General features: G+C 42.1%; 2 protein-coding genes across 3 annotated transcripts; both read right to left on the reverse strand.

Moving 5' to 3' along the window:
• Window positions 1-2,698: 2,698 nt before the first annotated feature.
• Window positions 2,699-4,259, reverse strand: LOC115620493 (opsin Rh2). The gene is made up of 4 exons (XM_030513736.1): window positions 4,118-4,259; window positions 3,127-4,043; window positions 3,022-3,055; window positions 2,699-2,967 (listed from the first exon to the last, which is right to left on the reverse strand). Exons 1-4 carry the CDS (start codon window positions 4,208-4,210, stop codon window positions 2,872-2,874), a joined length of 1,140 nt encoding a protein of 379 aa, XP_030369596.1. The 5' UTR covers window positions 4,211-4,259; the 3' UTR covers window positions 2,699-2,871.
• Window positions 4,260-4,327: 68 nt separating this feature from the next.
• LOC115620494 (low molecular weight phosphotyrosine protein phosphatase) lies at window positions 4,328-5,379 on the reverse strand. 2 transcript variants are annotated; one of them, XM_030513737.1, is made up of 4 exons: window positions 5,255-5,379; window positions 5,011-5,192; window positions 4,778-4,951; window positions 4,328-4,725 (listed from the first exon to the last, which is right to left on the reverse strand). In XM_030513737.1, exons 1-4 carry the CDS (start codon window positions 5,286-5,288, stop codon window positions 4,432-4,434), a joined length of 684 nt encoding a protein of 227 aa, XP_030369597.1. In that variant the 5' UTR covers window positions 5,289-5,379; the 3' UTR covers window positions 4,328-4,431. The 2 variants fall into 2 exon arrangements, with proteins under 2 accessions (XP_030369597.1, XP_030369598.1); XM_030513738.1 differs by lacking the exon at window positions 5,255-5,379 and having other exon boundaries at window positions 4,334-4,725; window positions 5,007-5,125.
• Between the last annotated feature and the right edge of the window lie 15,639 nt (window positions 5,380-21,018).

The following is a 21,018-nucleotide window of genomic DNA, read 5'->3' on the forward strand; positions in this document are numbered from 1 at the left end:
TATTGCTCTATCGGTTGGCTTTAAGTCAAATTCTAGCTTGTATATAATCAGTCCGTCATAGAAGATGGTATGTTTTCATTGAATAAAAATTACGTATTTTTAAACAGAGTAACAGCTTCTATTCGTATTTAGAATCGACTTCCCGATGCTACTAAATTGTATATATAATCATTTGAATATCAAAAGTCTTATTATCAGTAGAACGTTTCATTTATGTTTTTTTAGCACCATTCGTCCATATAATGAAATGTAATGAAAATGCTGAAATCTTTTTATAGCCTGTACCCAATGGGTGAAAGGCTATACTAGTTTTGTGCGCATGTATGTAACACACAGAAGGAGACGTGGCAGACCCCACAAAGTATATATATTCTTGATCAGGATGAGAAGCCGAGTCGATATAACCTTGTCCGTCCGTCCGTCTGTCCGTCTGTCCGTATGAACGCAAGGATCTCAGAAAGTATAAGAGCTAGAATAACCAAACTTGGTTTCCATATTCTCCTAAGACCGAGAAAGTACGAGTTTGAGTTTTTTTTCGATGCACCCCCCCCCACTCTCCCGCAATTCGTGTTTTTTCTTATAACTTCCGTAATTCTCGGAATTTGGAAATCAATTTTGGTAGGTACATCCAGTTAGTACTAATGTGTCCGTATGCCAAATTTCATCATGATAGGTCAATTCTGAAGAAAGTTATAGCCATAAGTAAAATCGCTGCTCATGCGCTGCCTGCAGCTCTGTCGGCAGCGCTGCCCGCAGCTGTTGTTGTTGTTGCTGCTTTTGTTCAACTTTGTGCTGCATACATACACGCATATAAGCACGCATAGGTACGTGATGTAAATGTATGCTGTTAAAACTGAACATAAACATGTATTCTAATTTAATTTAATTAATTATTTTAATTAATTAATTCATTCATTTTATTTAATAATTTAATTTTTTTTTTAATTTTTTATTTTTTTATAGCCTGTACCCAAAGGGTGAAAGGCTATACTAGTTTTGTGCGCATGTATGTAACACACAGAAGGAGGCGTGGCAGACCCCACAAAGTATATATATTCTTGATCAGGATGAGAAGCCGAGTCGATATAGCCTTGTCCGTCCGTCCGTCTGTCCGTCTGTCCGTCTGTCTGTCCGTCTGTCCGTATGAACGCAAGGATCTCAGAAAGTATAAGAGCTAGAATAACCAAACTTGGTTTCCATATTCTCCTAAGACCGAGAAAGTACGAGTTTGAGTTTTTTTTCGATGCACCCCCCCACTCCCCCGCAATTCGTGTTTTTTCTTATAACTTCCGTAATTCTCGGAATTTGGAAATCAATTTTGGTAGGTACATCCAGTTAGTACTAATGTGTCCGTGTGCCAAATTTCATCATGATAGGTCAATTCTGAAGAAAGTTATAGCCATAAGTAAAATCGCTGCTCATGCGCTGCCTCTGTCGGCAGCGCTGCCCGCAGCTGTTGTTGTTGTTGCTGCTTTGGTTCAACTTTGTGCTGCATACATACACGCATATAAACACGCATAGGTACGTGATGTAAATGTATGCTGTTAAAACTAAACATAAACATATATTCTAATTTAATTTAATTAATTAATTCATTAATTTTTTTAATAATTTAATTTTTTTTTTAATTTTTTTTTTTTAATTTTTCTTTTTTTGTGGAGAGTACAGGCTATTTTACTGTCGGGCTTGCTCGACTGTAGCGTTCTATCTTGTTTATTTTTCTTTTTTGTGGAGAGTACAGGCTATTTTACTGTCGGACTTGCTGGACTGTAGCGTTCTATCTTGTTTTGATGATGCGAAAACGGACCTAGTCATATTTCTAAAGGGGGGACAAAAAAATAAAATTAAGATTAATTTATGCATATGATCAATAGAAAAACTTGTAAAAATCCAACTCAGTTCCATTATAAGGCGAAATAGTGCGCCATAATACTGAATGTATGTACTACTAAGTACCATTAGGTACATACTTCAACATGTTTAGGAAAAAGGTTTTATACGTATACCCTTTTGTATGACAGCTTTATGATATAGTGTTGAGACATACTTGCTCTCGACTTTTGTATGACAAAAGGCTTAAATAGGTTTACCGTTACATGCGACAGATCGTTTTAGTTCCTACATTTATAGCTAAAATGTAACTACGCGTTGTAAAAATAATTTATTATAAGATAGTCGGCGCATTATAGAATAACTGGGATAAAACCCGGAATGGTGCAGTCACACTGATATACTAGACACAGCTTGTGAATAGACTTGGCAAGATATTTCTCTTGTAAATCACTATTTTAGTGCACTACTTATTTTTGTCATACGTGTATAGAACTTAAGTAAGCATGAAAAGATTAATTTAAAAAAGATATAGCTTAACTCTGGATAGTGGAGTGAGTTTGTTTGATTCTTGATGCTTGTTTTGTATTTGTAATCTGTCCTAATGAACAATCAGCAATTTAAAATGGAAGAACATTGCCATTAGGGTTTTGTATTATGTGTGACTTAGTAGGGAGATGGGTTGATAGGGGTGAGGAAGTTTAGTTTGTGCGATGGGGAAGGTCAAACGGTAGTATCTTCTTAGACGGCGGATGGAGGTGCTGTTGTCAAGCGGGTTAATGGCGAGGGGATGGGTGTGCCTGTCCAGTCGCTCCATGTGGGCTCTGCTCAGGCTGATATGATTCATTAACATAGTTGGTTTGAACTGTAGAGCTAATTATGCTTTATTACGAACTGTTTCCTTTTTCTTAACATTTTTTTAAACAGTTTTGTATCGTTTCTTGATAGTTGAACTGCTTTGTAAGCCGTACGATTTTTTTTAAAAATGTATTTTTAAGCCTTTTGCAGGCAATTGCTAATAAATAGAGATTCACAAAGTATTTAAGCCTTCGATTCTGCTTCCGAGGTTGTGTCCGTGTCCGCAGCGGGAGCATCGGCCTTTGGTTCATCCGTGGAGCCGCACACGCAAATGGGGCACTGTTAAGATGGGAAGATTAGTAAGTGAATTGTGTTGGCAGTTGAGACATTTACCTTCTCCTTGAGGACAATGCGATACTTGGGATGGCTAAGGGCGCAAGGCAAACATAAACATTAATAAGTAGTTGCATTACTGGTGGACTAACTTAGCCAACGAACCTTATGCCATAAACAATAGGATTGTAGACTGCGCTTGTTTTAGCAAAGGTTGCTCCCCAAATAGTCGTCAGCGGTGTGAGGCCATCGATCTTGAATAGTCCGAAGTAGCAAATGACAAGATAGGGCGTCCAGGCCATAAACCACAGCGAAATGGTGGTTAGTGCCACCTTAGCCAGCTTACCCTCCGCACTTTTGTCGGTGTCTTCGGAGGAGCGCAGTGACTTGACGTTCATCTTCTTAGCCTGCTCGCGCATTGCTTTTTCGTGAGCCGCCACGGCTGCTATGATGAACCAGTAGGAATAACAAATGAGGAAGAGGGGCGTGTAGTAAACGAAGAGTGAATAGACGATCAAGTAGGAGCGGGGATTCCACTGCCGTGTCATGTAGTCAATGCTGCAGGCGGTTAGATTGCCCTCCGGCACATAGCTGCTCCAGCCCACCAGAGGCATAATTGTCCAAAACGTAGCCATAAGCCATATGAATAGAATTTTAATCACGGCGAGCTTAATGGTCATGGGCGTTCCGTTTATACCTTTCACAATAACATTGTAGCGATCGAAAGCAATCATGCACATAGACCAGATGGAAACACAGCCGAACATGGAACCACAAACCGCATAGATGTCGCACCACAGCGGCCCCAGCACCCAGGTCTCATAGTAGAAGTTGATGATCATGACGGGCGACTGCGAAGCCATCATGCAAAAGTCCGAGAATGCCAAATTGAGAACCAGCAGATTGGCCGGCGTGCGAAGAGACTTGGTGCCCCCGAATATATACACAACCACGCCATTTCCACAGCATGACACCACCATGATGGCCAGTGTAAAGAGACCGAGTATTTGGCTCATCGTGCTGTCCATGGGCGGAAAGCGGCTCCAGTAGGGGTTGACCAGATGAGCCATGTCTGGTGTAACCTACAGTTGCAACAGAAATATAGCATAAGCGAGCAAACGAAGCATAATTTCCTAACATGTTCAGCAACACTCACATGATCCAAGACGGAGCCATTGCTGCTGGCCTGTGCTTCGAATCTGGGCCCAGATATGGGAAGTGTTGAGGCCTGTAGAAACCTGTCCTCCATAGTCGGCTATTCGTGCGAAAATCCAGCACTAGGCAATGGTCTGACATGCTTTTATAGCGCTACGTGTGCACCCTAAACCAATTAAGAATTGATTCTATAGTCCAGTCAAAGACAATATTCATGTCGTATTAACTGCCTCTATGCTTTTATTGTCCAACAAGACACCTCACAATGGACACAAAATCTATAAAATATTATAGCAGCCAAGGCCAAGACAAGCGTCAAAGCTTCGACACGAAATTATCGCCGCATTTCTTGCATAGTTTTTTGGACTTCTTGAGCTTCTTGGCGGATATTTGTTTGCGCTCTGTCTTGGTATACTCATTAGCAGGCGACTCTGACTTTTGGAGCTTATCCTCTAGCTCCAGCTGCCGTAGGTCTTGCGGAGGCTGCCCATCTTCTTCCGTGCTGGGCAGATCGTACTGGACAATGTGCACCTGCTGATTCAAAATGAACTGCTTGCAGCAATCTTTAATCTGATAAAAGGCATCGCGAAAGATTTTCAGCTTGTTCGTCTGCAGGAGGGATAGAAGTATATTTGTACAAGCACTCTTGGGTTCATATTACCGGCGACAGCTCGTGAATGAGTGCACCTTGGCCGTTGCCGCCGTACCAGCCTAGCATCTGCACCTCACAGTGCCGTCCGTTGCGATTAAGCCCGGCCCAGAGCAGAAGCTCCTTGTAACAATGCATGTCCATAGCGATGATGACGTCAAAGTACCGAAAGTCCTGAACAGTGAACTGCGAATAGGACTTAATTAGCAGCAGGAATACACAACCAACATCTTTTGACTACCCACTAGACGACAAAAGTGATCGGTGCGGAGTCCGTGCTCCTGAAGAATCTGACGACAGCGTTTATGTGGCCTGCGACCAATATTCCAAGTCCGTAGACCCGCACTATCAATTTCCCAGTACAAACTGGTCTTGGTCATTAGGTTCTGCATAATGGTTTCGGCCATGGGAGAGCTACACGAGTTGCCTGCAGTACAGGGAGTCGGAGAATCAAGATGAACTGCCACTCGCTTTGGCGACAACACTCACCCAGACACACAAACAGCAACTTTTTATATGTCATCTCCGCTACTCACGAGTACCACTGAAAATTTTTATGTTTTTAACCAGATGAAAATTTAAATTTTTTTTTCGTATTCTAGTTTCACGCTAGATTTTTTATAGACATTCTCTGACAGTATTTTCCGTAAAAGTGGCACTTCATATAAGTCTACTATCTGAACTCAAATGAGCTTTGGCAAGCAAAAGGCTGCTTGTGAGGGATGGGCGCCTGACTGATGGCCTTCAAGGAATGTAAAACTCTCCGACAGATATGTTTAAAACGTACGCTAATCGAAGCACTACCGGAAATCCTGTCTTTTTTGTTTGCATTACTTTGTGTGCGTCTTCAACCCTACGGCAGTACGGAAGTCCTGTCTCGGAGATTGGACGTCTGGAGCAGCACGAAAATACTGTATGTCTTCAATGTATTCTATGTATTTAATCGGTTCTTTGCGACTTGTCATTGTCGGGTAGCTACTCTGATAGTTACATTTATACATTTCTGAAGAACCTGATTACCAAAGTAATTCCTAACTAGCGGTTGGTGTCGATGTTGTAAGTCTACTCGATGTATCTAAACGAAGCTAAGCCAGAAAAACGCTGCTGTATTGGCGTAAGTTATGACAGGAAAGTCCTGTTTATAGCCTGTACCCAAAGGGAGAAAGGCTATACTAGTTTTGTGCGCATGTATGTAACACACAGAAGGAGGCGTGGCAGACCCCACAAAGTATATATATTATTGATCAGGATGACAAGACGAGTCGATATAGCCATGTCCGTCTGTCTGTATGAGCGCAAGGATCTCAGGAGGTACAAGAGCTAGAATAACCAAACTTGGTATCCAGGTTTCCTCAAGTCCTAGGCAGGTCAAGTTTATTTTTTTTATTCTGATACACCCCCCACTCCCCCGCAATTCGTGTTTTTGTTTATAATTCCGTAATTCTTGGAATTTTGAAATCAATTTTGGTAGATACATCCAGATAGTACTAATGTGTCCGTGCGCCAAGTTTCACCATGATAGGTCAATTGTGAAGAAAGTTATAGCCATAAATAAAATCGCTGCTCATGCGCTGCCTGCAGCTCTGCCGCAGCGCTGCCCGCAGCTGTTTTTTTTTTTTTTTTTTGGTTTTCCTTTTTTGTGGAGAGTACAGGCTATTTTACTATCGGGCTTGCTCGACTGTAGCGTTCTCTCTTGTTTTATTTTGAAAAGTACAGTGAAATGATGCTCCCAGGTAGTTACTAGATTATGAGTCATACGAGGAGATTAAATTAGGATTGCAGCACAATCCTGGACACATCAATCGCATTAGGCTTAGGTGGACCTCTTTATGTCTAAATAAGTGACAGCAGCCTTTCTTTATCATTTAAAAAAAATTAATTGTTTTCAAGACATTTTATTATTATCAAGAGCCTGAAAGAAATGGGTTGCTCATTGAAATTCTAAAACTTATTCGCTTTTATGTGCCGTGACCTCGCACAGCTATCTATAAAAGGTGCCTCTGTGTGAAAATCGGAGTGACCCGCCACCCACTTTATAAATTTCTGGCTGACATTATACAGAATTACACAGTCTATTTCCATGATTATCTTTCCCGCAATGTCGCGCCCTTCTTTGTCGTAGTCGGTGCTGTCGTCGGTGTCGTGCAACTAAGTGTCACTCAGCGTGTGTGTGCGCGTGTGTGTGTGTTTGTGTGTGTGTGTGTGTGTGGTGAAAGGGGTAAGGGCTTGTTTTTGTGTGAGTATGAATATGAATGTGCAGTGCACTTTGCTGCCTGCAGCCATTGTTGGCCTCTGGCTTTGGCGATGGCAGCAACTTCGCCTGTGCTGCTCGACTTGTCTGTTGACTTGGTAAATGTTTGTGCCACTTACCCACTTGCAGGAGGCAGGCACGCCTCTGCCCCTACTGCCCATTGCGGGGCCAAAGTCAAAGACATTAAAAATGTTGCACTGTTGCATGTTGGAGGCGTTGCAGGGCGGCTGGCGACTGGCGCATAAAACGTGTCAAGTGCTCGTCAGGTGGCCACGACATGACGCGCATTTTAAACGGTCTGGGCTAGCTGTACTATATGTCTACGGTTTGTGGCAGGGTCAATAAACTTGCAAAACTTGTTGGCTATCATCTACGTACATGCAAATACAGTCTCTGAAAGGGCTTGAAGAGGCCTTGCTTGGTTTGCATTGAAAGCAACATCTCTGTTCCATTTTTCCCTTGTACCTATTGAGTATATACATACATATGCACAAGTATATGTATGTATGTAGGAGTATGTATGTACTAGGAGAAGGAATGGAGCTTTGTCGGCATGTTCATTTGCAGACATTTCAAATGTGTGTTTTGTTTTTGTCTTACAGGCAACCAAACTGTTTCACCCGTGCCGTTGACCAGCAATGAAATCAAATTGGAATCCCATTGAATGGCTAAATTGAAAATGCAACTAAAAAGCATATTTCACTTATCACATTTCACACAAACAGAGACACAAAAGAAAACAAAACACGCAGGCCGACAATGGCAAAGGGATGAGTGGTTGAAAGAATACAAAATAAATACAATGCTAAGCCAGGGAAAGACGAATCTATAATACGCTTCACTCCCATCAGTCTAGATATATTTCCGTCCCTCGATATAATGGAGAACGCGAATGTAATACGTACTCGACTACTGGTTGGGTACACAAAAACCAAAGCTAAGCGAGGGGTTACCAAAATTTATGGGCTTTTAAGTAATTACAAGTTGAATGTGTTGTATAAAATAATGGAATCTTTAAAAATTTTAATAAATTTGTCAGATCAAAAAGGACTATACTATATGTGTTTGTATCTATTGCGTTACAAATCAAGCGAAAAAACACAGCACATTCTTTTTTGGAAGGGTAGTCGCATTTGTATTAAAGGTAGAAAACAACAACCATGCATGTATTCGTATATAGCAACACAATAATATGCCAGTGTGTGTGTGTGTTTTTAAGGGTGAGGGTGTGAGAGGGCTGACCATGTGGGCAGCACATTGTTGTTATACCCTGTACCCAAAGGGTACAAGGGTATATTAGTTTTGTGCGGGTGTACATGTAAGACACAGGCGGAGGCGTGGCAGACCCCACAAAGTATATATATTTTTGATCAGCATGACAAGCCGAGTCGATAAAGCCATTTCCGTCTGTCCGTCTGTCTGTCCGTCTGTCCGTGTATGAACGCAAGGATCTCAGAAACTATAAGAGCTAGAATAACCAAACTTGGTATCTGGATTCTCTTGAGCCCGAGAAAGGACGCGTTTAATCATTTTTCCCGATGCACCCCCCCGCTCCACCCCTATTCACGATTTTCTATAACTCCCGTATTTCTTGGAATTTTGGATGACACATACAGTTAGTGATTATAGTTGATCAGGAAGAAAGTTATAGCCATATAACCAGGCCCAGTGCACAGATACATACATATGTACAAGTACACAAACACGCATAGACACGATTCTGATGTAAATGTATGTATGCATGTATGGAATATTTTATATTTAATTTAGTTAATAAATTAAATTAATTGATTAATTTAATTAATTTAATTTCTTTTTTGTGGGGTGGTACAGGGTATTTAAGAGTTGAGCCAGCTCGACTTTAGCATTCCTTTCTTGTTTTAATTAAAAACTCGAGTTGTTACACTGACAAAAAACGAGCAGAATGCTGGTAGTCGGTGAAAAGGCAAGTGTTGAATATTTAGCACACAGGCAAGTGTAGAAGCAACAAGGAAAGATAAATAGAGAGAGAAAAAGAGAGAATGGCGACTGCAAAATGGTGCTCAGGAGGAGTGAAAATTTAAAAATGTTGGTGTAGTTGGATGTGAGACAACGGCAACCCTAATGCTGTGGCTAGCTAAATGGTACAAACAAATATTTGATGTGGGTGGGAGAGGGGGGGGGGGGGTGGGGGGGTATGAGACGAGGCGCCTGACACACCTGGGAACAAAGCCACACTAATGGCAATTTAAATGAAACAAAAATATATTCGAGTAGAGAAAGGAAAAATTACAAATACGGAATATCCCACCGTAAGGCTCCATCGTGTTTGTTTTTGTCCTTGTTGTAGCTGTAGTTGTTGTTATCCCCTTTGTTGTTGGCATTGGTTGGCTATTGGGCAAATGCACTTTGTTGACCATACAATAAATGCAATTTACACAACAATCGGGGAAGCAACGCACTGGCACGAGCAACATAATAAAAACAGCACGTCGTTCTGCTTCTTGTTGTTGTTGTAGCTGGTGGTGGGGCTGGGGCTGGGGCCGGGGCTGCAGCTGTTGGTCAACTATTTTGCCATCAGGCATCAGGCTACTAACTGGAAAGGTAGAGGCCAGAGAGCAGTAGAAACTTATAAAATTAAATAATAGACAGTGATGCCTCAAAATAAAGGGCAAACAATTCTGCTGTTTATAAAGGGTAGTCGCCAAAACGAAACTGTAGCTTCATACTTAAATAAAATAGTGTGCCGACATGGGTGCAGTACTCTAAAAATTAAGTTCATGTTATTTAAGGTTTATTTATTTTTATACCCTGTACCCGTAGGGTAAAAAGGGTATATTAGGTTTGTGCAAAGTATGTAACATACAGAAGGAAGCATCTCCGACCCCATAAAGTATATATATTCTTGATCAGCATGACGAGAGAAATCGATCTAGACATGTCCGTCTGTCCGTCCGTCTGGATGAACGCAAGGATCTCAGAAACTATAAAAGCTGGAATAACCAAAGTTGGCATCCAGATTCTCCTAGATCCGAGTAAGGACGAGTTTTTTTTTTTTTTTAATTTTCCCCCCCTTCCCCCGCTACAGAATTTCGTCAATAGCGTCCACATTTCAAATGCTACCTAAACCAAACACATAATTTAATATAATTGTCTATTGTTGTTCAAAATTTTATTCAATTCGGTCAATTTTAAGAAAAGTTATTAGCAAAACAAATTCTCGCCAGTACAACCCCCACAACAAGTGCGCCCTTCTTCTTCCCCTTTTTGCTGCTGCTATGGGCGCATATAACTCAGTGACGCAAGTTTACCTGGGTACAGGGTATTACACTGTCGGGCTTGCTCGACTGTAGCGTTCTCTCTTGTTTTTAAATAAAATTAAATTTTCAAAATGCATGGCCTTTCTCATTTTTTTTTAAATAAAAATTACAGAATCAATAATAAAATAATATTTATATGATATTTTCATCCATTGTCCTAAAACCGAAGGATAAAAGGGTATTTGAAAATGTATGTATTACATATTCTTAATCAGCATAACAAGACGAGTCGTTCTAAGCCCGCCTGTCTGAACGAAAGGATATCTTGAATGTTTGTAAATATTAAAGAAAATTTTCATTATATGGAAATGCTCGGTTCGTTGCAAAGTAGGGTCTGAGAACGGATCTTTGAATAAGACTTTACTTCAATATCTTTAAATATTATTTATTTGGAATCTGGTAATGCTCGGTTCGTTGCAAAGAAGAAAGCGTAGAAGCTCGGAACTGATCTGAATGATAGGAAGCAAGCACCTAATGCTCAGAATGGCTCACTCTGTTGCACATACTATGCGTACACATCTGTAAGGACGCGCGCTGGCATCACGCAATTGGAGCGCACGTTCTGCAAACGTGGTACGTGGCATGATCGCATCGTTTGTGGCCATTGCTGCTGATTGAGGGTCAACGTATTTTAGAAGTTGCGTTTCAAATTAAATTTGCCAGAAGCGATTGTGCGGATACTCGCATACACACACACACACACACACCCACACACATGCACACTTCGGCTAGCAACTACATACATATACGAGTATACGGACATATATACGTTCGAATAAAGAGCACTACAACTACTTTAGTTGTGTGTGGTCAGGTGTGATAAATTAATTAAAATGCATATGCATTTGGCCCCCACACACTGACATACATATATGCACACATATGCTTGTATAGTATGTGTACATATGTAAATTTTCACGACAACGTGCCACAGCCATAAATATTTATTCATAGCGCATTTCTCTGGGGGAGAATATGTTTTTCGCTTTCTCGTCCGCCCAGTCGACCATTTGTGTACGGTTAGTTGTTGTGATTGAATTGGCCCGGCGGTCGTAGCTTGTTTGTTATTTGTTAAGAGGCTGCAACAGGCCATGGCGGCAATATGTTCTTGTTGTGTTGCCTGCAATGCGGCGCAATAGGGCACCAAGGCATTAGCTTCACAGCCATTTTGCAGCACGTGCTACCCTCAGGTCAGTGCAGAAGCTCATTAAAAAGTGAAAATCGCTGCTGTCTCGAATTCGGAAACCGAACTTTCAAAATGAAAGCGGTTAAGACCGTGCTCATCAATTTTGGAGGGTGAAAAAAATGCTGTGTCTGTCGATTACGACGTCGAGATTGAACATGGCGATAATGCGGCACGTAGCGGCAATTCCGTAAATGATGATGCAATGGCTGCTGAGGCTGAGGCTGTCGCTGCGCCTGGCCTAACCAAAATTATGCCCAAGACGGGGCAGGGTCAGAAATCTAGAATAGAAAGTAGACCTAATCGGCAAGCTGGTTCAGCTTCGAATGCGGCAACCACTCCATCAAGCGTCGTAAGTCATTTAACATTTTGAGGTATTTAATGACCCAAAAAAAGTTTTGCGCTCTGCTTAAACCATTTGCCGCACATAAATTAAAAGTCAACTAGGCCTCGGACTGTACGACGCTCCGGACGGAGCTGTCCCGTGGGCTTTACGGGGCAGGTGTTGGTACGGCGGCGTTGCCGGCCGGCCAACCGATGCTCAACTTAAATCAGCCAATGGCTCTATTAGCATGCCCATTAAAATTAGACAAATGGTTGCAATTGCCGTTTCGCATATCCGAAACTTTTGTGCGGCGCTGAGTCAGAGCAGATTTATGGCATTTTGAACGGACAAACATGGCTTGGTACGGTACTGTCCGGCCCGGCCCGGCACGGCCCGGCACGGCCATGTTCGACGCCTGGCGGCTTCTTCACTTTTGCGCAATCACATACGCCACTTGAGAAACTCGCTCGACCGGCCATTTTTTATGATAAATGATTATGTTGCGCCAGTTGCCTTTTTGGCGGCCAAATTGACGCATGAGTGTTCGGGCATCTGATTTGGATGTGTGTGTGTGTTTGTGTGTATGTGTGTCTTGTGAAGGTCACTAAAAGGCATTATAAAATAATTGGTTGCCCAGCGCCAATCTTAAAGACAGAGGACTCCTTTAAAGAGTCATTCGATGTCTTCAATCCCAACCCAAGAGTTTTCATACACTTCGACACTTCTCTCAATTAAGTTGTACAAAAGGAATTGGTGCTGGTTTTTGTATGGTTGCTCCTCTTTTGTGTGTAAGCCGCTTCCATTTTCTAGTGCTTTGGGCGTCGGAAAATTTAACCCTTCACTTCATTAGACGTATTTTGCAGTCCCCCACAAATCGCTTCACCGCAGACGCACGGCAGTGAAATCGGTCACAAGCAGCGGGCAGGATCCCTTCAGGATTGAGGATGGGCGTTGAGCGTTGGGTTGCCATACAACTCTGACAAATAACAAACAAAAGCCTAATCATGCAGCTGCCGCCCTGGAACGCCCAGTCTTTGTTGCCACTGCCTCTGGCATTGCAAATCCTGCTCAGGAGCTGCCTTTTGGCTGTAATCCATCAACAAGCTTCGGTTTGGGCCACTGTCACAACAAATACGAGTAGAAAATAGGCAGCAGCAACAACAACAATAACAACAACAGCTGGAATAAGTAATACAAAAACCAGAGGCAGCAAATTGTTTTCCATTCTGCCTTTCGCGTTGCCCGTCGAGATGCCTTTGTCTGGTGGCGTAGTTTTTGTTGTTGTCTTCCGTTGTTGTATTTAAGTATTTAAGCAGTCAGCCAGTCAGTCAGTCAGTCAGTCATTCAGTCATTCATCTATTTAAGCAGTCTGTCGCCAATTGTTCAGCCTATACCTGCAAATTCTATATACTTATAAGTCATTCATATTTCTTGTAAGTCGCACATTTAACAAAATAATCCAAAATCAAATGTAAGCCAAGAGGCGGTCAATCAAGAATGTATATACCGTGGACTTTATTGTACATGCTATTGTATGTAAATGGTAGATTGTACTTGCTCTGGTGCTTGTAATTGTTAGGAATACTAGATATTCTTGATCAGACTGACGAGATATGTATATTGATCCAGCGCAAAAAGCACGGAAAGTAAAAGAGCTATTTTTTCCATATCATAAAAATAATACACTTCTGAGGCGACCAATCAAGGTGAGGATTGTTATGACGCCTTGCTTAAAATAAGCATGGCCACTATCTAAAGTATTTATAAGAAAATGTAGAGTATATGTAATCAATACAATTTTCTTGTTAAAGCTTTATAAGAAGGACATGAGCAGATAAAGCTCCTCTTGCTCATACACGAGTATGAACATGGGCAATCAGGTCATAAAATATCAATGCACGCACACGAGAGTGCAAGAAAAAAGCGTCACCGTATGCCCAAGACATACTCGTACCACAAACAAAAATTGAAGCATCTGATATCAATTAGTGCGACACCATAGAAATGGATAATATAATTTACACTCCACATAAAAAGCAGCGAAGGAAATGTCAATAAAAAAGCATACAGTAGACGCAGTAGATGTGAAAAAATGTTGAAATGTTAAGCAACAATATTGTAAATAAACCCATCCGGTTCAATAATAAAAACAGTTCGACTTTTGAATTCGACCGTTTAAGGCCTTAACGGGGGTTTTAAACGTTTCGGCGATTCCAGACATTTGGTTTGAAGCTCTCACACTGCATTTGTGAAATGATTGTGCTATGCAGAAACGATAGCTCAGCTGATAGTAGCAGTTTATTGTTGTGTTATTTGGGCATAAACATGAGCGGGTTAATTTTTGTTTCTGTTAATTTGTATGCCACCCACACCACATGTGTTGCGTGGGGCAGGCTACTCGTGGCTGCTGACAGCTGCGGCTACTGAAACGCATCGCAGAGAGTGCTGCTGACAAGCCGAAACGTGCGTAATTGATATGAATTTAATTTACTCGGATCCTAGAGGCTCTGAGTTGGAATGGTGTGCCGCAAATATTGGTGGATATGCCTCCATACGGGTGCGACTGCTGTTTATTTTCCCAGCTATTGCAAATACTGCAGGCAGACATCGCGATCTCGGGCCGCTGTCAAAGTTTGTTGCATGCTCGTATGCAGCTGCTGATGTTGCTTTCACTCCCAAAGAGAAAGATTCTCCAGATGCATACACGTCAGCATCAATGCCAGTGCCAGGCAGCGCACATGATTCCGTCGCAAACTTTGTTATCCTCCCATGAGTGCGGCGGTCGGCCACCACCGATTCTGATTCCAATGCCGAGTAAACTTTATGGAGTATTCGGTATTTTGAACTTTTCTCATTTGTGCGTGTGCACTGCAAGTTTCTTTCTTTCTGCTTCAGTTGCACTTGCAATTCGCAAATGATGTCCAACTGTTCGGGCTGCCGACTAACTGACGGGCTGACTAACTGCCTGACTGACGGACTCAGTGACTGACTGACTGACTGACTGACCGGTCGGCCGGCCGGCCAACGCTTCGTCTAATAGGACAAGCACGAAACTAATCCGCAACATGACGACAAGAAAATTGAATTCTTGCAACTGTCAAATTGAGTTTGCTGCAGTAGGTGGGGGTGGAGCGGTGCAAAGGCTAACAGTAAAATCAAGGCTTAAACTTTTTGGCTGGTCTGCATCCCGATAGCAACCAACCCCTAGCCCGCCCGCTGTTGTTTTAGAAGCGCCCCTCCACTTATGAATGGAACTGCACGTGACAGCGCTGAGAGCGCGCATCACAAACTAAAAGGACAGCATTCCTGCCTTCATTCTGGCATCGCTGCCAACGCGGGCTCCTTTTCCAGATTATCCAAACGTTGTTGTGTCAGAGTTCGCGGGAGTGTTTTGGGGGGCGTATGCGTTCTTTGTCGCGTTTTGCCGCCTCAGTGTTTTTCACTTAGAATTTTATTTATTGACTTGGCGTCAACGACTTTGCGCCTCGACGTTGGCTCATGATAATGACAGACTTCATCGATTACGCGATTATCGCAATGTCACTTTAGAATTTTTGAAATTTTCCTCATTTTTGTGCAAAAGCTTTTAGCACAGGCACCAGTTCTCGACTCGCCCCTGTCTCCGCGTTCATTGCTGTCGCCAACACTGTGCTCTGATTGCGCATTTTGTGGATGAAATTGCTGTGCTCGAGTGTAATTTTACTTAAGCTCTTAAGTACACCCCGAAGCCACCGCCTTTGGCTCCCGGAGACGTCCCTTCGATTGCCACACTCGAGTTTTTGTATCAATATAAATGTTTGGCTGCACATGTGACTGTCACACTCACCCACTCACCCACCCATGCACCCGCACACGGGTAAACACATTAGTGCGCGCGCGATGCTAAAAGGATTTTCAGTTCAAATTCAATTGTGCCTGTGCGCAAAATTGTGTTTGTGAATAAAAAAAAAAACAAACAAAATAAAACAAAACCAAACCAGCAAGAAGTTATCGTTCTCTGCACCGAAACTCTATACCCTTAACTGTGCCGCTAACTCTTCTGAGTTAATAATATTTCATTCATTAGAAGGTGATCTTTTTAAACAAAAACTCTTTTCCGGCGTTTCTGTTTCTTTCCCGGATAAGTGATATATATTTTATTATACTTGCACTTTTGTCTATCCGTCAAATTAGACTCTTGGTACAAAAATTTAAGAACGGACACTTCATGTTCAAATAATTATTCTCAACAATCATTTGTCCCTCTGGGTTTTATATGCTCCCACATAAAAGCAATATACTCCTAAACTCAGTGTAGGGTAGAAAAAAAGAAAGAGGAAAGAACTGACTGCTTATATAAACATTTCATTCGTATACATTTTACAAACAAGCCAGCGCCCATTAGAGCAGACAGGTGAATTATTTGCACGGTAATTGCGAAATAAAATCAACGAAAATTAGTCAGCCGCAGCAAATAGAAATTCTCTTAAGTGCCGTTGCCAAGTCAAAGGGGCCATGAGCACCTGTCAGGTAGCCTGGCAGCCTGGCAGCTTGGTAGCCCGCCTCACAGTTCTCTGGTTTCGCCCTTTTTGCAGCTGAAATTTATGTGCAAGTAAACAATAAAATAACGACTCGTCTGCAAACAAATTGCATGGGAAAAAATACGAGAAACAGAAAGAACAACATTAAGAACAACATGCATAACATTTTGTCGTACTATGCACGTGCAAAAGGCAAGCAGGGAAATGTCTTACGCTTCCTTGGGCTGCCTAACAAACGCATCGCAATGCAGTGCAAGGCATGGGAAAGCAAGGCAGTGGGAGGCACGACTCTGCACCACACGGCAAGACAAGGTGCCCGGCACACGGCGCTGCGTCAGCTAACAAGGCAAGTGGTAGAGGTTCGAGAGATTCCGTTGCGGGAACGAGGACGCAGGTGACCCGGTTGTGTTTCACAGCTCAGTGAAGATGCAGTCGCAGTCGCAGTCGCACACACGACCATGTAATATTTGGCGCATGTTTGCACATTTGTCCTTAGGGGCTTACTTTCCGCATTGCGTTGTTGTGCAGTCGAATGCTGAGTAGGAAGACGGAATTGACAATATATTCAAGGGATATTTTAGATTTTCTTAAAACGTGCTCTTCTCCTCCAAAGATCGCGATTTTGAATATGAATTCAAAATTCTGAACATTTTTTATCACAACTAAACAACAACAGATTTGAAAAACAATAGGACTCCTCTTCTCTTTTATGTACAGTCACATGTACAATAAGTAATCTATCAAAATTAACAGGAATAACATTTTTGGCAACAAATTGTTGGCGAGTTTTTGTTGCAGACTGCAGGAAAATACCTCAACTATACTCCATTGGTTGCTTTATTGATGCCACTTGACAAATACTGTTTCTATCATTTCTATGCGTTTTGGGGGGAGGGAAGATAGGTATTCAAATACGTGTTACGAATTCATTTTTGATAAGTTCCCCCTCACGTTTACAAAAAGAAGAAGCAATAAACAAATGCAGAACAATCTGCATCGTGACATACGAAATAAACATTTTATTGTCCATATTCCATTTGTGAACTTATTTGAAAATTGTATTCTGTGCACTATCAAAATAATTGGCGCTCTTGGAACTCATGCCCCGTATGTATTGACCAAAATCAGTAAAATGTAGAGTATGGCTAATGATAGTTATTCAGTATGTATTTCAAAATAATTCTTGTTCTCTATACCATCGCTTTTCCGGCTAACACGGGCCACACACATGGCCATTAAGGTCCAACATCTATCTACATGCGAGTATTTGCATGCATACATTTTCACTAAATGGCACCTGCCGGCGCAATCATTTTAAAATGGATTGCAAATGCTGCGTGACTTAATTAAATTGTAATGAAGCAACCGCATCAAAAACAACAAGAGGCCACAACAACAACAACAGCAGAAACAGCAGCAACAACAGGAAGAGCTTCATGCGTTCTCTACCATATCAATGGCAATAACAATTTAGATAAACAATAAACGTGGCGACTTGGCACGTGATATGCAAACGTGCGTAATTAGCCTTCTGAAATGGATATCCTCACACACACACACGCACACTCCGCACTCCACACATACATTTATATGTCTGTACACACGGATCAATTATGTAATCGCTAAATGCAGCTTAATGTGCTGAACCTTAAAGGCCACGATACAAGTACATGAGTGAGGGGGCACTCTTTTCTCCTCACTCACAATTGGCACGCTATCTGCAAATACCATATGGCATAATTATCGGTTTAATGCAACTGCAACTACGAGTATATACACACTAGACGCTATACATATGCATAAATACAAATACATACAAATGTAAGCCAATGCCAAAGCCTCCTGCCACACCACTCTCCATGGTGGGGGAGGGGGTCGATCCCGTTGACGCCTCGCCAAATGCCTTCATTGTCGTGGTTATCAAATGGCATTTGCACTGACATTTGAGTGCGCCCATATACACATACATACACATGTAATATAGTACATGGAATGGGGAAGGGACTGGGACAGGGGAAACACACACACATGCAGGCGTACAAGTGTGACATGGCAAAAGGATAACGCGCTTTGAGTGTGACTAATGTCGACTTGATGATGATTAAGTTGTTGTTCTACGAATGGCGCCCGCTGCGCCAGAAGGACATACTATTCACATGTGTGCGTAAGCTCGAGGGCGGGCTTAATAATAATCGGCCCAGGGCGGAAAAAGGAACAGCTTTAAACTAAAATCACCCATACGGCTAAAAGATATTCTTCACAACTTGCAATGATTTTGTACAAAGTTAAAAAAAACACATATCCTTTTTACAGCCAATATTTTCTGTAATTATACACAACAAACTGTACACTTTTTTTTTGTGATGGTTGAGGGAACTAGATATTAATAAAGAGTGGCAAAATCGCCGTAAATATATAATGCAGATAAGTATCATCAGTGAACATACTCTTATATAAGAAAATCGAGTTGTAGTTTCCTATTCAACTTCTGTGATACCTTTAAAATACACTTTCTAAAATGTTGGTACGTTTTTTTTTTTGGCAATTGTTTTATCTAATGGAAATTGGTGCCTTTAAATTTCTGTTGCTTATATGTATTTTGATTCTTAAATAAAATATATTCAGGGACTCATTTAGGTAGCATCTAGATTCTTAACAAGCAACAAATGGCAACAAAACCACTGGTGTGTTAGAAATGTATGTAGTTCTAAATAGGCCCATTACTTGTCATCCTACCTACTAGGTTCGTTGTTCAAAACTAGTTGTATATGAGGAGAAGCATAATGCCATCGTGCCAAGTTTTTGCTGCACAGCCTACGCACGTGATTCAATTAGATGCGTGCCCAGAACACATTGCTCTAAACAAATGCACAGAGGAAAAAGAATAAAATATCTTGCCAATAATCAGGCATTAGTCCTGTGGGATTGTATTGCGTCAGGCGCATTTCATTATGCTGATAATTAGAGAAAAACGTGACAGCTTTGAAGTTGCGTAGGCAGCCAGTACCCAAAACCCAGGGGTGTGTTCCTTTTGTTCGTACGCTCTGCATCAAAACTTCATAAATTTGCAAAATTGAAACGAGCGTCATGAAGCTCGGAGCAATGGGAGTGCTGACAATTGCACCGAAGCTATCCACATACTAGTTATATGCTCCGACAAAGACAGAACTGCAGATAGCAGTGGAGCTGATTAAAGACGAAACATGCTCGCATTTGAACCCCGAATCTGTAAGAGTGAGTGCCAAGCTTCTGCAACAGGAGCTGCCAATCATGTTGGCGCCCAACACGACGATAACAAGATGCCGACGCACAGTGACTAACACAAACTGTTGGATAAGCTTGTCAGCAAGGACAACGGACGTAAGCGTGAACGTGCACATGGCCCTATCCTTTGGACAGCTACAATTTGAGTTGGGTTTCCTGCTGCTAGAGTCCTCGCCTGACCTGTCCTATGCCATTCGAATCAGGGTGACCGAAGCGCCTGAGCAATAATATCGTGTCTTCTTGGAAAATAGCCAAAACATAGCTACTGATGCCTTTGAATGATTCGGTAATATGGGGCTTCTACAGCCTACAGGTTCTGCTTATTGTTGCCTTCGGATTCCTTCGCACGTGACAATGCGCCTGCTGAATGCTCAATTAAATTTTCGACTGATGCCACTGATGTGCCCCACCCGGCAAACGAAATTGAATTGTAATTGGGATTTTTGCGTTGCATTGTGCCTTGTGCGCAGTGTTCTGTGTCCTGGGCTTGCTGCCAGCAGTCAGATACCGGCCCGAAAGGGCTTCCATTCGTTCAATTGTCGCGGCTGCCTTTCCAATCGGTAACGATATGCGCTCGCGACTTTCAATTCCCAATTGACATTTGGCCCAAAGACTTATTGGCAATTGGCAAATCAATTCGGTTGTCGCAGGTAGCAAAGTTTTTATTGAATTGTGCGATGCGCGGCTATTTATGCACAACCTTTACTGATATGTCACGGATTAACGGATGGTGGGGTGGATGGTGGGGTGCATTGTTCCCAAGCTGCACTTCAGCTAAGACTAAAAAATATTGGCAGCTTTTGTGCTGGCCATGTTTACAAAGCACTCACAAGCTGGCATGCCTGCCTGCCTGCCTGTCTGCCGGCCTGCCTGCCCGACGATGAATGAAGTTACAAAGTGGGTAAAAGTTTATTGAGCGCACGGCACCCACTGGGGAGGGGGAAATGATTGAATGACTGCCTGAGTGGTTCAACTTTGCTGGCTTAATGAATTTTGCCAGTTGAGCGGAAACGGAAATAATGCGCCAACATTTTGTAATGTTTTTCTAAACAAAGCCCGGCACATACGCACGCACAAATGCTTCAATAATGGTGGGTCGTGGGAGGGGGAAGGGGCAGGTCGAGAAAGGGTTCTCATCATAGCAAAGTTAACAAAGTTTTCAATTGTGTTTAGACTGAGTTTATTGAAACACTTTTAATTTGCGCTCTTTGCAATTTTTCTCATTTGCCGCCTTTGTTTCAATCATTAAATGACGACACTTGTTTCTTTCCATCCAAATTCTTTCGAGTTACTGCTTTTGCTTGTGTCTGTCCCAACTGTCCCATTTTGTTTACTTTATCGTTCTCATCCAATTCGTATTTGACTTTTGTCTAAAGTTTCGCATTTTCATTGCCTTTTATTTTGCTGTTCT

This window comes from Scaptodrosophila lebanonensis, unplaced genomic scaffold (assembly GCF_003285725.1).
Source record: "Scaptodrosophila lebanonensis strain 11010-0011.00,11010-0021.00 unplaced genomic scaffold, SlebRS2 tig00000024-arrow-pilon, whole genome shotgun sequence".
Taxonomy (NCBI): Eukaryota; Metazoa; Arthropoda; class Insecta; order Diptera; family Drosophilidae; genus Scaptodrosophila; species Scaptodrosophila lebanonensis.